General features: G+C 42.6%; 1 protein-coding gene across 7 annotated transcripts in view; it reads right to left on the reverse strand.

The window, feature by feature from the left end:
• The window catches only part of HERC1 (HECT and RLD domain containing E3 ubiquitin protein ligase family member 1), a 167,787-nt gene that overhangs the window by 111,010 nt on the left and 40,043 nt on the right, over nt 1-16,734 (reverse strand). For all 7 annotated transcript variants that reach the window (XM_061594925.1, XM_061594923.1, XM_061594922.1 and 4 more), the window contains exons 13-18: nt 9,299-9,424; nt 8,289-8,510; nt 7,621-7,773; nt 7,004-7,136; nt 2,879-3,070; nt 1,896-2,117 (exon numbers count right to left, since the gene is read on the reverse strand). In XM_061594925.1, the coding sequence (XP_061450909.1) occupies nt 1,896-2,117; nt 2,879-3,070; nt 7,004-7,136; nt 7,621-7,773; nt 8,289-8,510; nt 9,299-9,424 (1,048 nt within the window). The remainder of the gene's footprint in view (nt 1-1,895; nt 2,118-2,878; nt 3,071-7,003; nt 7,137-7,620; nt 7,774-8,288; nt 8,511-9,298; nt 9,425-16,734) is intronic.

Raw genomic sequence — 16,734 nt, forward strand, 5'->3', positions numbered from 1 at the left:
AGAAACCAGTAATGATTTGAAAAGAATGAAAATTAAAGAAAGCAGAAAAACAGGACTACAGCTGAACATCAAGACAACTAAAGTAATGACAACAGCAGATTTCTGTAAGTTTAAAGTTGACAATGAGGACACTGAACTTGTAAAGGATATCAATACCTCGGCACAGTCATTAACCAAAAGGGAGACAATAGTCAAGAAATCAGAAGAAGGCTAGGACTGGGAAGGGCAGCTATGAGAGAACTAGAAAAGGTCCTCAAATGCAAATATGTATCACTGAACGCTAAAGTCAGGATCATTCAGACCATGGTATTCCCAATCTCTATGTATGGATATGAAAGTTGGACAGTGAAAAAAGCAGATAAGAGAAAAATCAACTCATTTGAAATGTGGTGTTGGAGGAGAGCTTTGGACTGCGAAAAAGACAAATAATTGGGTGTTATAACAAATTAAACCAACTATCACTAGAAGCTAAAATGATCAAACTGAGGTTATCATACTTTGGACACATAATGAGAAGACAATGCTGGGAAAAACAGAAGGGAGTAGAAAAAGAGGAAGACCAAGGAAGAGATGGATTGATTCCATAAAGGAAGCCACAGACCTGAACTTACAAGATCTGAACAGGGTGGTTCATGACAGATATTCCTATTGGAAGTCGCTGATTCATAGGGTCGCCATAAGTTGTAATCGACGAAGGCACATAACAACCACCAATTCTTAAAGGGTTGTATTCAACTATGTTTTACTCAGAGAAGATCCAATGAAATTAATGAACCTATGTTCGTCATATCTACTCTGAGCAGAACTAGCACTGAATACCACCCAAAATGTATAGGCCTCCTACACTGCATAGATCAAGACAGCAGGTATCCTATTCTTACATGAGATTGCCAGCTGACTCCCATCCAAGGGCCAGACTTGCTTGGCCATAGCCATGCTACAACATTTGGTGCTCCCAGACCACTCACAGTGTCCACATATCAGCTTCCTAAGTTTTCAAATCAGATGCAAAATCCATCAAGTGGATGGATAAACAAGTGTAACCTCCATTTGTATAATGCCATCACCATACCAAGGTTTGAGTAAAGATTTACTCAGTGGAAGCAAATCCTAGCTGCTCTGCAATGGTCAGCATCAAACAGAAATCCTATTTAGCAACAGCGATGGGGAAGAAATTCAATTCAGTTTGGAATTTAACCCAAATCCACCTACTTTGGACATTCTGAGATACAGCCATCCTTCAAAATTCACCCTTCTCCAAATTCTTTGATGCTGTTCTCCAACCACAAAATATGTACAAAAATGTGCACATTAGGCAGTCAAACTGCATAATTGTTGAAAATAACATGCACCAATGTATTATATTAGACTGCTGCTTGCAAGAATGTGTATATTAGGCAAAATTGCATAGATGGATATTAGAAGAAATTTATATTAAAAACGCCAAAAACTTTTTGTGAGGACTTTTTGAAAAACAATTCATAAACCAACGCAGGAATGTGGAGAGCTGAACTTAAGGTGGGGAAAATGAGAAACTGAGAGAACTGTCCTTCCCTAATTAACAATAATCTTTTTGGATTAGGCAAGTTTATGGAGAAGAGGCCAGTCAATGACTGCTTGCCATAATTCAACATGAAGCTCTATATTTGACAGAGATAACAAGCCTCTTGATTACCAAATTCTGAGGACCAACAACAGGGGAAGATTCTTATCAATATCACCTTCATGGACCTCTAGCGAGCCTCTCAGGGGATCTGGCTGCCCACTCTTAGAGACAAGATGTTAAACTAGATGAAACTTTGGTCTGACCCAGCAAGGTAATACTCCTAACAAACCAACAATGCTGCTTCCATATGCATGCATCCATACATCAAGAGTGCAGCTGATCAGATTACCTAACTGTGGAATATCCATTTCTACTCCATCACTAAATAGTGGTGTTTTCAACCAATAAGCAGTATCTTGCTCCTCAGGTGACACAGGAGATCCTTGAAGCATTCCACCAAGACAGCGTCCAATAAGCAGAGCCACGGTTCTCTCAAGGTCAACAAGCCACACCCATGACTGTGCAGGTTGTGGTAAGGGCACTCCAGCTGGATCAACCAGTTCAGGCCCACCTAGAAATATTAATAGTTGAAATATTAATAGCCAACATTTTCTGCATTAAGCTATTTTGAGAGATCATCCACCCATCTCCCAATCCAGTGATCTGTACTGAGCATGCAAGTTCCAACACCTACATATGCTCCCATGCCCAAAAGAAATTCCCCATTCATTTCAGTGGCAGGAACCAACCTGGGTATGCATTCATTCACTCACATATATACATCCACTGAAATGAATGAGGATCCCCCGGATGAAAGAGATCCGAAGAGATATTATTTACACTGAAGCATCCATTTCTTCTGGGAGGGAAACTTCCAGGGATTAACACTCAGCGCAGTTGTCTTAGAAATTTTCAAATAAGTTAAAATACCCCTTTAAATTTCTAAATGAAAGTATACGAGGGGTCCAATTAGGGAAAAACAGGACACATTCTCAAGGGGTTATGCTCAAGCCAACAAAGGTGGTATAGCAGCAGCAGCCACTAATCAACTGTGCCTCCAAGTTACTTCTTAGACATCACAGAAATCATAGAACTGGACCTCTGTGAAACTGTACCTGCTGTCCTCTTTGTGTTCTCAGAAGCAACTGGGTACACCAGAATGAGCAGGTGATGCTGTTACTGATGAGGGCCAACCAAAAAAAAAAGGAGTGGCTATATCAACCAAAATAAGTTCAAGCAAAGTGGCACCTTTTCCCTGACATTCATAGAGCCTTTTTGTATTCTGCAACTCCTGTCTTCCAGAAGGAAAAAGAATTGTACTGAATGCCTTACCATGAAGAGGCCACTGTAACTCCTGATCCTCTAAAAGCACCGCGGCTGGCAACAGTCTATTGAGGCGATCCAGAGGTGGCAACAGATCCAATAGGTAGCTCAATAAAGGCCGGGCTACCGATACAGGCAGCAACAGCAAGGAATTGGCAATTTGGCAAAGCATGCTTCCTGCTGCAGAGACGTAAATGACATCTGCAATGGGGGGGAAATGACAAATGTCATTAATACATTCCAAAAGGGTAACCGCTGTTGGAATTTTGCACCAGCAGCAAATGACGAGTCATTTGAAAGACTAACAATTGTACTGTGGTATAAGATTTCATGGGCTCTGTCCCAGATTAGGCCACAATAAATTGGTTAGTCTTTAAAGTATTTTTGTCACAGCACATCTATTATTATTATTATTGATGATGATGATAACAATGAGGAGGAGGAGGAGAGCCTGCTGGATCAGGCCAATGGCCCATCTAGTCCAGCATCCTGTTTTCAGTGGCCAATCCATGTCCCATGGGACGCCTGCAAGCAGGATTTGAGTGCAAGAGCACTCTTCCCTCCTGCGGTTTCCACCAACTGATATTCAGAAGCACACTGCCTCCAGCTGCAGCCATGGATAGCCTTTTTCTCCATGAATTTGTCTAATCCTCTTTTAAAGCTACCCATGTTGGTGGGCCACCACTACTGCTTGTGGCAGCAAGTTCAATAGTTTAACTATGCGCTATGTGAAGAAGTACTTTCTTAGTCTGTCCACGAGTTCTAGTGTTATGAGAAGGAGAAAAGCATTTGTCTGTACACTTCCTCCATGCCATGCGTAACTTCAAACACTTCAACCATGTCACCTCTGACTTGCATTTTCTCTAAACTAAAAAGCCTTAAATGCTGCAACCTTTCCTCATAGTGGAGTCGCTCCTTCTCCTTGATCATTCTGGTTGCCCTTTTCTGAACCTTTTCTGTCTTTACAATATCCTTTTTGAGGTGAGGCGACCAGAACTGTACACAGTATTCCAAATACAGAAACCATAGATTTGTATAACAGCATTATGATAGCAGCAGTTTTATTTTCAATACCTTTCCTAATGATTCCTATCATGGAATTTGCCTTTTTCACAGCTGCTGCACACTGGGTCGACATCTTCATCGAGCTATCCACTACGACCCCAAAGTTTTGTTCCTGATCAGTCTTTGCCATTTCAGACCCCATGAGCGTACATATGAAATGAAGAATTTTTTTCCAATATGCATAACTTTACATTTGTTTACAGCGAATTGCATTTGCCATTTTACTGCCCATTCACTCAGTTTGGAAAGGTCTTTTTGGAGCTCTTCACAATCCCTTTTTGTTTTTAACAACTCTGAACAATTTAGTATCATCAGCAAACTTGGCCACCTCACTGCTCACCCCTAACTCTAGGTCGTTTATGATTCTAGCAGTGTGATCCTGCGCCAAAAAAGGCAAACGCGAAAAATCCTAAAGATAGATATTCAATCAAAGCCAGAATTTTTCCTACTGGGCTTTATGGACAAACAACTAGAAAATAAGTATGGGAGGATAATCTTATATATGATTACAGCAGCAAGATTGTTGTATGCGCAAAAGTGGAAGCTGGAAGCAATACCTACAATGGAAGAATGGTTATTGAAATTAATGGACTTAGTTGAGATGGACAAATTGACATGTTTACTTAGAAAAAAACCGACAGACATATTTCTCAGAGTGGAAGCCTCTCTTGGACTTTTTGCGGAAAGATCAAAATGAAATGATGATAATGGGATTTGATGATTAATCAAAATAATTAAGATAGTCTATGGAGGAAAGTGATTTTGTAATGTATCAAAGGACAGGTTTGATATGTATTATATTTGTATAGCTGATCTACGACAAATCGGAAGTCAATAAATAAATAAAACACGGGGAAAAAAATGAAAAAAAAAGGCAAACGTGGTTTTGGGCTGCATAAACAGAGCTATAGTTTCCAGGTCGAGGGAAGTAATAGTCCCACTATATTCTGCATTAGTCAGGCCTCATCTGGAATACTGCGTTCAGTTCTGGGCACCTCATTTTAAGAAAGATATAGACAAGTTAGAGCGGGTTCAGAAGAGGGCGACAAGGATGATAGCCAGTATGGAGAACAAGTCTTATGAGGAAAGGTTGAAGGAACTTGGCATGTTCAGTCTGGTGAAGAGAAGGCTGAGGGGTGACATGATTACACTCTTTAAGTACCTGAAGGGCTGTCACATAGAGGAGGGTACAGATTTGTTCTCTGCTGCCCCAGAGGGTAGGACTAGGTCTAATGGTTTTAAGTTGCAGGAGCGTAGATTCAGATTGGACATTAGAAGGAACTTCTTGACAGTAAGGGCAGTTCGGCAATGGAACCGACTGCCTAGGGAGGTGGTGGGATCCCCTTCGCTGGATGTCTTCAAGCAGAGGCTGGACAGCTATCTGCGGGAGATGCTCTAGCTGTGGATTTCCTGCTGTGAGCAGGGGGTTGGACTCGATGGCCTACAAGGCCCCTTCCAACTCTATGATTCTATGAACATGTTAAAAAGCACAGGTCCCAATACTAATCTTTTGGGGACTCCATTTTCTACATCCCTCCATTGGGAGAACTGTCCATTTACTACTACTCCACTCTGCTTCCTGCTACTTAACCAGTTCCTGATCCACAAGAGGCCCACCAACAGCCTGAGCAACCTGGTGGGATACCTGCTCTGGGGAGAGGGAAGCCACAAGACAGGATGCCAAAGCCAGGGAGGTATTGCCATCAGCTCCTGAGGTCAGGCTGAGAGTATTTTGTATCATTTGATTGTGTTAATATTTTAAATTGTAAACCACCTTTGGTGCCTTGGCAGCAAGGCAGTATATAAATGCAATAAATACTAAAATAAACGTTAAAGTGTTTAAAGGAAGCTGCATGGGGGGCAGTGCAGATGGGAGTCGGTCACATGATCCTACCCTCCCCCCCACCTCCCAGCCCCTCTCCTCTCACACAAAAAGTCTTCTCCAGGTACTTAACTGGGTTCAAGGACAACAGTGGCACTGCTCTCAACCACAGGTGAATGCTAACTGGGTTCCCTCTTGACCAGGATTTTTAATCAGCTGTCCATGCACCTTCTTGGTGGCCAGAATTATTTTATGTATTTAGGCATTTATATCCTGTCTTTTTATGAATATAATCAAATTCAAGGTAGCTTGCAATTTGTTTAAAAAGATGTAAATTGCAACAAGAATGGAAAATAAACAGCAATAACACAGCACCATAAAAACCACATTAGCAGCAGCAAACTAAATGACACTGAAGGCTCCAATAAAAATGCCACCAAGGAATAAAAGGGATTTAAGAGTCCATTTAAAAGCAGGCAAAAAGAAGGACTGGTGGACCTCGCTTGGGAGCCTATTCGTTCTGCTGCCATAAGTGAAAAAGCTCTCCCTTTTGGCCTCACCAGCTACACTTTGCCTGCCAACAAGGAGGGCCTCAGAAACTAAGGAGGATTAAACTGATGGAACAATTTCAGGAAGGTTTATACTGAATTGGCAGGATCTGTCCTGCCCATCCCTCCGTGGCCAACAGGACAGACCCTTCTCTATGCCACTCTCCACTGCCGTCTGAGGCACAGCTGGTGGGAATGAGGGTCTGTGGCAGTACCTAGAATATGGAATTTCCCGCCCTGCGAAATTCATCTGTCACCCCCCTCCTGGATAGTCTTACATCGCCATTTGAAGATCTTCAGCTTGACCTTCGCCTCCCCTCCCAGCCCCCCTCCACACTTTGGTCAATTTGCAGTTACTTTTGTTGTTGTTACATTTTGATCAGCTTTACTGTCACCGTATGCATTGCTTCTGTGATGATGTACTCCCATTTTGATGTAGGGCACATACTCCCATTTAGGAGTGGAAAAGTGAGGAAGAAATCTTGAGATAAATATGTTGTTTTACTGTCCTGTTTTAAAGAACTGTTACTTACATTCTCAGATTGTGAAAAAATCTAAATGTACCAACGCAACAGCTAGCAACAGAAGAGACAACAGGAAGGAAAGCCGAGCAGCAAAGAGACTCCATCTTTCTCTAACCTGTTCAGCTCTGCCGTTCGCACTCCTGATATTAGACATGATCTAATGAGCAACACGCACCTCTTAGTTTTTCCCCAACACTACCGTTCCAAGAACTCTCTTTCAGCAGAACAGCAGAGCGGGAATAGATATCTGTGGCATGAGGCAGCAGAAGCTGAAGGTGCTTGTGCAGAAGCGCCACACTACTTGAGTTCTGGAAACAAAACAAACATGGTAAATATATTTTACAAACAGAAACCTGCAACAAGATATTGCAGTGTGGAGTGCTCATGTTTAAGGTTCCAGGGAACCAGCTATGCCCTACTCCTGGGTACTCCATTCCATTACTCTGCTTCCCCCACAATCTTCTATTTTCCCCCTCCAAAAGTCAGTCACTATTCTGTGGCCACTGAGCATGCTCAGCTCTCATTGGGCTGATCTGGGCAGGGTTCTCCCCTCAGAGGTCTAAAAACAAAACAAAACAGATTGTACTTCCACAAACCTTGGGGTTTCCGTGAGCCTGCTAATACTTCTCTCTTGTGGATGAATGGTGCTTTTTTGCCTACTTAAGCACCAGGACTCACCTCTGAAGGCCAGAAACAGGAGGGAATGACAAACCTCTCCTTACAGAAGATGAACTCTAAAATCATCCTTACTGCTCTTTTTGTTCAATATGCTATCAAAGTCATAGCACTAACCTCACTAACACTGTTGATGTGACAATATGCCAGAAGTTGTTTCTGCAGGGAACACAACAGCTCATGAAGATGAGCGGGCTGGCTGTTTTCCGATGATGATGTTCCAAGCAAAAATTTGTCACTGTTCTTCTCCAGCTCTCCAAATGCTTGATCCTAGACAGAAGAATAATCATGTGCGAGCTTTCATATAACTCTCATCTCTGTTCCTTTTTTTATTTTTTATCCCAAGACAATTTCAGCCTGGGCCTTCCAGTCAGAAATGTATGAACTATGTTTTAGTTAGCAGATAACCACTGGTAGTTTTCAGTAATTACTAAAGGTGTGAAGTTTGCCCCCAGACAATTTGAAGTAGGAGGAACTGAAATATGTTCAGTTAACTATAAAAAGATATTGACTGGCTACTTTCTGTAATTAAAAAAACAACAAGTCAGACAACAAAGAGCTGGCAGTTCATATGAAAAAGGAATTTTCAGAAACACAAAAATTGTTCCTTTTTCATGCCAGTTTTGTGCTTCTCTTGACAACTGCTTCAACACCATTTTAAAAAAAACTGTCATCTTCATGCTGGGCCTAGCCAATCAGGGATCATGTAGTCAATACAGTGACACTGCAGCACTATACAGTTGGATAACTGGTAATTGGAAATACAATTCCAGCTCTGAACTTACCGTATAAAATCCTAAATTTCGCAGAAGAGTCTTCATTAAAATTTCAGCCAGATGAGTGTCTGGATGGTTACTCTGGGCATCATATGTTGGATCAGAGATATTCCCATAGGCAATACATAGTGAGGAAACATCTGTAGCATCAGATGGTGAGCTATAGCCAAGCAAGGAGGCCACATGAGTATGGTCCTGCAAACTCGTCAGAATAATATCCAACTGCATTCTCTGAAGGAATTAAAAAAAGGTGATTTTCTTCATTTGTAATTCTTCAGATAAAAACTCCCAATTAGGAAATCAAAATGAAAATAGTTTGTCTTTAAGCAAGTAGCTTGTTCAAGATTGAGGGCCAAACTGAAACACAGTAGGGGCCATAAGATAGCAGTTCATTTACTTATGGTCACTGTATGTAAGTAATTTGTGAATCAGTTTCAGCAAGAACAAGTTGATATTTTGAATAAGTGGGACATATCAACACTGGTAAAATGCACCTTTTTTCTATAGTACTTTGAAAGAGTTAATTAAAACCATAGTTTGCCATTACATCTGAACTGGAAAACTATGGTTGAGCAATCTCCACAGACAAGGATCTCACCCTGGCTTTAAGAAGAATGAAATATACATTTCTCTGTAAAAACTAGCTGAATTGCAACGGTTACTAGATTATTTCTGTGTGAAGCTTGCCCAGAAGAACCCTTCATTCACAAGCCCCATCTCACTTCTAGCAGCTGTGTAGAAAAGGGCTTCACAATGGGAGCCCAGTTCCACCGCTGTCCTTTTCCTTCCAGTCTGGTTGGAAGCACAACGTGCTGTTGTGTGATGCTCCTGTAAAATTCAGCTGACCATCTGCTGAGTCACCCAATGACCCACAAAACTACATCTTACTCTGCAAACAAAATCAGTATTTTCCACTTACCTATCCGCCCTGACCCACTCACCACAGAATGTAGCCTTTATGTTCTTCACAAAAAAACATCACTGCTACTACAAAACACCAATTCCAAGAAACTTTTTACCTGCCCTTTTGACAGGCTCTCCCATCTGTCAGGACCTTGGGGCAAAAGCGAATGCAGCAATTCCATTCTCTCTCTCAAGGGAGGCAGCAGCATTGTTGCTCCAACTGACAGAGTCTCGATTACAACCTAAAATGTGGAATGAGACTTTTCAGACACCATTTCAGCATATCACGGAAATACCAGAGGTGGGCTGTACAAAGAGCAGTAAACAGACCACTACCTTACATTCTATACAGAGTGTCTATGTTGGGGAAATATCTGTGGCACGTGAAATAAGGCAAATTCTGGGGAACCAGTCTATGATGAATCTAAGAGGTGAACTCATAAATCAGTCAGGTAACTCTCTTAGTTTATACAAGGCCCTGTTAGAAAACACCATTTTAGGTAAAACCTTGGCACCAGAAGATGGAATCTTACACACAGTCTTGATTTGTATAATCTCTGTTATCTTTTTGGAGCCTTTTGAAGACTTTCCTCTTTCAACAAGACTTTTAAGTTGAGACCTATCCCAGTCTGCGTCTGTGTTAGAAATGCTTTTTTTTAAACAATATGTTTTAACCCTTTTTTAAAGATGTTTTAAAGCTTTTTAAAAAATGTTTTTAATGTTGTTTTGTTTTAATGTATTTTAAGGTCTGTTTTATGGTGTTTTAAAGTGTTTTTAGCATTTTTGTTTGCTGCCCTGGGCTCCTGCTGGGAGGAAGGGCGGGATATAAATCCAATAATAAATAAATAAAATTTGATGCAGAGTACAGAAGGAAATACTCCTTGGCAAAAGAAGCAAGATCTTTAAGGACAGATAAATCTGATGATCAACTCAGGAGGTTTTTAGCACAGCAAAGTATATATAAGAATCTCCTAAGAGGGGGGAAAGGAAGTTTTACTAATAAATTGTGAAAAGATCGTTAGTAAGAACAAAAAAATATTCCTGGGATCTTGTAGCACATGGACTTGAGAAAAAGAAACCAGCAGTGGAGGGCCAAATCCCAACGCTAAAATGGGATTTGCACTTTAAAAATATTCATAAAGGTAATCCTGATGAAGGCCAATTAGTGAGGTATGAAACAATGGCTAAGTCAGTTTTAGAGATGCTACCAATTTGGCCCCTTGTTACTGAAGCAGGAAGGACCTTTGATCTTACCGTGAAACAGCCTTCTACATGCATGCAAAGATCTCAGATGGGTAGCAAGCTCTACCTAGTGGTTGAAGGCAGAACAACACTGATTGATTTTTCAGAGTCCTTTAGTCTTCCCTTGGCTCTATGGATCAGTTTTCCCAATGACAAGTCAAAAATACTCAAACAATGACCCAACGCCTTTAAAAAAAAAAAACAATCTCTCCCCATGTACTGTCTGCTACCTAGATAAAAGACAGATACAAGGAAACTATCCCACCAGCCCAGCCCACAGAAAGGAATGGCCCTGAGATCATATTTTACATGCACATAGAAGGCCATTTCACGGTAAGACCAAAGGTCCCTTCTCCTGTACATGTAAAGATGATCTCAGGTGGGACATACCCAAGCTGACTAATGTAGGGTGGGAATTAAAGGCTGGGCTGCCTATTTTTCATAGAATCATAGAATGGTAGAGTTGGAAGGGGCCTATAAGGCCATCAAGTCCAATCCCCTGCGCAATGCAGGAATCCAAATCAAAGCATTCCCAAAAGATGGCTGTCCAGCTGCCTCTTGAATGCCTCAAGTGTCAGAGAGCCCGCTACCTCTCTAGGTAATTGATTCCATTGTCATATGGCTCTAACAATTAGGAAGTTAGAAGATAGAAGTGTATAAAATTATGCATGGCATTGAGAAAGTGGATAGAGAAAAGTTCTTCTCCCTCTCTCATAATACTAGAACTCGTGGACATTCAAAGAAGCTGAATGTTGGAAGATTCAGGACAGACAAAAGGAAGTACTTCTTTACTCAGCGCATAGTTAAACTATGGAATTTGCTCCCACACGATGCAGTAATGGCCACCAGCTTGGACGGCTTTAAAAGAAGATTAGACAAATTCATGGAGGACAGGGCTATCAATGGCTACTAGCCGTGATGGCTGTGCTGTGCCACCCTAGTCAGAGGCAGCATGCTTCTGAAAACCAGTTGCCGGAAGCCTCAGGAGGGGAGAGTGTTCTTGCACTCGGGTCCTGCTTGCAGGCTTCCCCCAGGCACCTGGTTGGCCACTGTGAGAACAGGATGCTGGACTAGATGGGCCACTGGCCTGATCCAGCAGGCTCTTCTTATGTTCTTATGTTCTTATGAAGTTTTTCCTGATGTCCAGTCGAAATCTGGCTTCCTGCAACTTGACCTAGAATTAGGAGTGAGCAGTGAAGTGGCCAAGTTTGCTGACGACACTAAATTGTTCAGGGTTGTTAAAACAAAAAGGGATTGCAAAGAGCTCCAAAAAGACCTCTCCAAACTGAGTGAATGGGCGGAAAAATGGCAAATGCAATTCAATATAAACAAGTGTAAAATTATGCATATTGGAGCAAAAAATCTGAATTTCCCATATACGCTCATGGGGTCTGAACTGGCGGTGACGGACCAGGAGAGAGACCTCGGGGTTGTAGTGGACAGCACAATGAACATGTCGACCCAGTGTGCGGCAGCTGTGAAAAAGGCAAATTCCATGCTAGCGATAATTAGGAAAGGTATTGAAAATAAAACAGCCGATATCATAATGCCATTGTATAAATCTATGGTGCGGCCGCATTTGGAATACTGTGTACAGTTCTGGTCGCCTCATCTCAAAAAGGATATTATAGAGTTGGAAAAGGTTCAGAAGAGGGCAACCAGAATGATCAAGGGGGTGGAGCGACTCCCTTACGAGGAAAGGTTGCAGCATTTGGGGCTTTTTAGTTTAGAGAAAAGGCGGATCAGAGGAGACATGATAGAAGTGTATAAAATTATGCATGGCATTGAGAAAGTGGATAGACAAAAGTTCTTCTCCCTCTCTCATAATAATAGAACTCGTGGGCATTCAAAGAAGCTGAATGTTGCAAGATTCAGGACAGACAAAAGAAAGTACTTCTTTACTCAGTGCATAGTTAAACTATGGAATTTGCTCCCACACGATGCAGTAATGGCCACCAGCTTGGATGGCTTTAAAAGAAGATTAGACAAATTCATGGAGGACAGGGCTATCAGTGTCTACTAGCCATGATGGCTGTGCTATGACACCCTAGTCAGAGGCAGCATGCTTCTGAAAACCAGTTACCGGAAGCCTCAGGAGGGGAGTGTTCTTGCACTCGGGTCCTGCTTGCGGGCTTCCCCCAGGCACCTGGTTGGCCACTGTGAGAACAGGATGCTGGACTAGATGGGCCACTGGCCTGATCCAGCAGGCTCTTCTTATGTTCTTATGTTGAGCCCATTATTCTGTGTCCTGCACTCTGGGACGACCAAGAAGAGATCCCGGCCCTCCTCTATGTGACAACCTTTCATGTACTTGAAGAGTATCTTCCCTCAGTCTTCTCCAGGCTAAACATGCCCAGTTCTTTCAGTCTCTCCTCACACGGCTTTGTTTCCAGTCCCCTGATCATCCTTGTTGTCCTCCTCTGAACCTGTTCCAGTTTGTCTGCATCCTTCTTCAAGTGCAGTCTCCAGAACTGGACAAAGTACTCAAGATGAGGCCTAACCAGTGCCAAATAGAGGGGAACTAATACTTCATGTGATTTGGAAACTATACTTCTGTTAATGCAGCCTAATATAGCAATTGCCTTTTTTGTAGTCACATCACACTGTTGGCTCATTTTCAGCCTGTGATCAAAGACAATTCCAAGATCATTCTCACATGTCATATTGCTGAGCCAAGTATCCCCCATCTTATAATTGTGCATTTGGTTTCTTTTTCCTAAGTGTAGAACTTTGCATTCATTCCTACTGAATTTCATTCTGTTGTTTTCAGCCCAATGCTCCAGCCTATCAAGGTCCCTTTGAATTTTGTTTCTGTCTTCCAGGGTATTAGCTATGCCCCGCAATTTTGTATCATCTGCAAATTTGATAAGCATGCTGTGTACCTCCTCACTCAAGTTGTTAATAAAAATGTTAAAGAGCACTGGGCCCAGGACTGAGCCCTGTGGTACCCCACTTGCTATTTCTGTCCAGTTTGAGAAGGAACTGTTGATAAGCATTCTTTGAGTACGATTCTGGAGCCAACTGTGGATCCACCTGATAGTTGTTCCATCCAGCCCACATTTAGCTAGCTAGCGAATCAGAATATCATGGGGCACTTTGTCAAAAGCTTTGCTGAAGTCGAGGTATATTATGTCCACAGCATTCCCAGTCTACAAGGGAGGTTACCCAATTAAAAAATGAGATAAGGTTGGTTTGGCAGGATTTGTTCTACATAAATCCATGCTGGCTCCTAGCAATCACTGCATTGTTTTCAAGGTGCTTACAGATTGACTGCTTTATAATCTGCTCCAGAGTTTTTCCAGGGATTGATGTTAGGCTGACTGGCCTGTAGTTCCCCGGTTCCTCCTTTTTGCCTTTTTTGAAGATAGGGACAACATTAGCTCTCCTCCAGTCATCCGGCACTTCACCAGTCCCCCATGATTTCGCAAAGATAATAGACAATAGATAATAGATAATAGAGAGATCTTCAGCCAGTTCCTTCAATACTCTGGACTGCCTTCAAGTTGATTCCGACTTATGGGTGACCCCATGAATAGGGTTTTCATGGTAAGCGGTATTCAGAGGGGGTTTACCATTGCTGTCCTCTGAGGCCGAGAGGTGGTGTGGGGATTCGAACCCTAGTCTCCCAGGCTGTAGTCCAACACCTTAACCACTACACCACACTGGCTCTCTAGGATGCAGTTTATCAGGCCCTGCCAAACTTATTCAGAGTGATTAGGTATTCCTTGACCATTTCTCTATCAATCTCAAGCTCCAATCCTGCCCCTGCGACTTCATGTTTCCCGGGAGGGTCACAGATCCTTTTTTGGGAGAAAACTGAGCCAAAGTAGGAATTGAGGACTTCTGCCTTTTCTTTGTCATCTGTTATCATTTTGCCATCCTCACTGAGTAGCTGTGCCACCATTTCTTTTCTCTGTCTTTTACTATGGACATACCTGAAGAAAGCTTTTTTGTTGCTTTTGGCATCCCTCGCTAACCTCAGCTCATTCTCAGCTTTAGCCTTCCTGACACCATCTCTGCAATTCTGTGATACCTGCTTGTACTCTTCCTTTGTGGCCTGGCCTTCTTTCCACTTCCTGTATGTGTCCTTTTTTGTTTTCAGGTCATCTCTAAGCTTTTTGTGAAGCCACATTGGCTTCTTCTGTTGTTTCCCTCCTTTTTTCCTTGTTGGAATTACTTGCCATTGCGCTTTTAGAAATTCCTTTTTTAGAAACTCCCACCCATCTTGGACTCCTTTTCTCATTAGGGTGGTTTGCCATGGAACCGTACTTATAATTGTTCTGAGTTTATTAAAATCAGCTTTCCTGAAGTCCAGGGTGCGCGTATGGCTACTCTCAGCTTTTGCTTCTGTTAAAATCAAGAATTCAAGTATGTGAAAGAATATGCTATACCACCCTTCTTCCGAAGGCTGCCTTTGCTGAAGCATATTGATTAGTTTTACAATATTTAATGAAAGTGTTCGGTGAGGCCCAAGTAGCTGTTCTGCAAACCTCAGTTAAACGAGCATTAAGCGCAAATGCAGCTGTAGTGGCAGCAGCCCTGGTGGAATGAGCCACAATCCTCACTGAAGGAGATAAGTTCAATGAGGTGTATGCGAACACTGTACATGCTTTAAGCCATCATGACAGCGTGGAGGTGGGCACTTTCTTCCCAAGAGAAGTAGGATGAAAAGACACAAACAGTGCATCTGACTTCCAGAAGGGTTTAGTTCTGTATATACTTTCAGAGGCCTCCACACACCTAAGAAATGTCATACCTTTTCAGTGGGATGCATGGGAGATGGACAAAAGGAAGGATCAATTCCTGCTGGCAGTGAAAAGAGGACAGAACGTTTGCTCGAAAGGAAGGAGCAGTCTGTAGGATCATGCTGTCCTTGTGAAAGGTACAGAAGTGTCTGTCTACAGAAAGTGTGCTGAGTTCTGATATCCTGTGGACTGAGGTGATTGGTACCAGAAAAAGAACTTTGAAGAATAGCGAACGAGGGGAAACAGTTTTCAGGTGCTCAAAGGAAGGTGGCTGAAGGTCTTTTAGAACCTTATGCAAGTTCCACATAGGGAAGCAGTGTTGGACTGGAGGTGCTGCAATGATTGCTCCTTGCATAACTCTCTTTAAGAAGGGATGTGAACCCAGGGATTTGTCCAGAGAAAACAATAGTACCAAGGATAATGCAGAGACCTGCATGTGCAGTGCATTTGGCCTTAGGCCCATAGAAAGTCTATCTTGCAGGAATGCTAAAATTTCTGGCATGTCTGCTCATTTTGGTTGGATGTTTGTCTTCAAACATCAAGATGAGAAAGCCTTCCAGGTGCCCTCATAGAGTGTAGTGGTGGATGGACACAGATGTCATCATGGCATCCACCACCAGTTTCGACAGATGTGACTTGATTTAACGCCTCCTTTCAACATCCACGCATGAAACTTTAGCCATTCTGGATTCGGATGATGAAGAAGCCCTGAGAGAGCAGATCCTTCCTGAGAGGAAGATGCCACAGGATAAATATTGCCAGAGTGAGAATCTCGGAAAAGCATAGTCAGTAAGGCCAGTACAGTGCAACCAGTATGACTTTGCCTGTTCTTCCTGCACTTTCTGAAGCACTTTGGAGAGGAATGGAAACAGGAGGAAGGCATACAGCAGACCTGACAGTCATGGTGAGACAAGTGCACCTATGGCCTCTGCTGTGTACTCTACATATCAGGACAAGAATCTTTACTTGCCAATTGTGCTGAGTTGCAAACAGATCTAAGACAACTTTTCTGAAGCATGACACCACCTTTTCGAACATATTTGGATATACTCTCCATTCCCTGTTGAGTACCTGCTCCCAACTCAACCAATTGGCTTGTACATTTTGCACACCTCGCAAGCGCTCTGCCACCAAGGACTCCAGTTGATTCTCCACCCAGATGAGCAGAGTTAATGCCTCTTGACATCATAACCCCTTGGCAGTGATGTTGTCGGTCCGTACCAAGACTGCCCTGACTGTTATGAAATATTGCAACACCAGGGGTATGGCATGCAGCTCAAGAAGGTTGATTGGGAGGAGTCTCTCCTCCTGAGACCACCCTCCCAGCGCCATATGGCTCCTGCAAATGGCTCCCTAGCCTGTCAGGCTGGTATCTATCATTACTATTGTTCATGGTAGGTCTGGAATACAAAATTGAGCCATCAGTGTCATCGGCCCAGTTCCCTGGAATGCTCTGCCAACAGAGGTTCAGCAGGCACCTTCTGTTTTAACTTTTAAATGCCTGACCTTTCTGCTTCACCAGGCTTATACAGGCAATTAAGAACATGTGTTTTTTTGCAACAATT

Source organism: Rhineura floridana, chromosome 14, assembly GCF_030035675.1.
Source record: "Rhineura floridana isolate rRhiFlo1 chromosome 14, rRhiFlo1.hap2, whole genome shotgun sequence".
Classification (NCBI taxonomy): domain Eukaryota; kingdom Metazoa; phylum Chordata; class Lepidosauria; order Squamata; family Rhineuridae; genus Rhineura; species Rhineura floridana.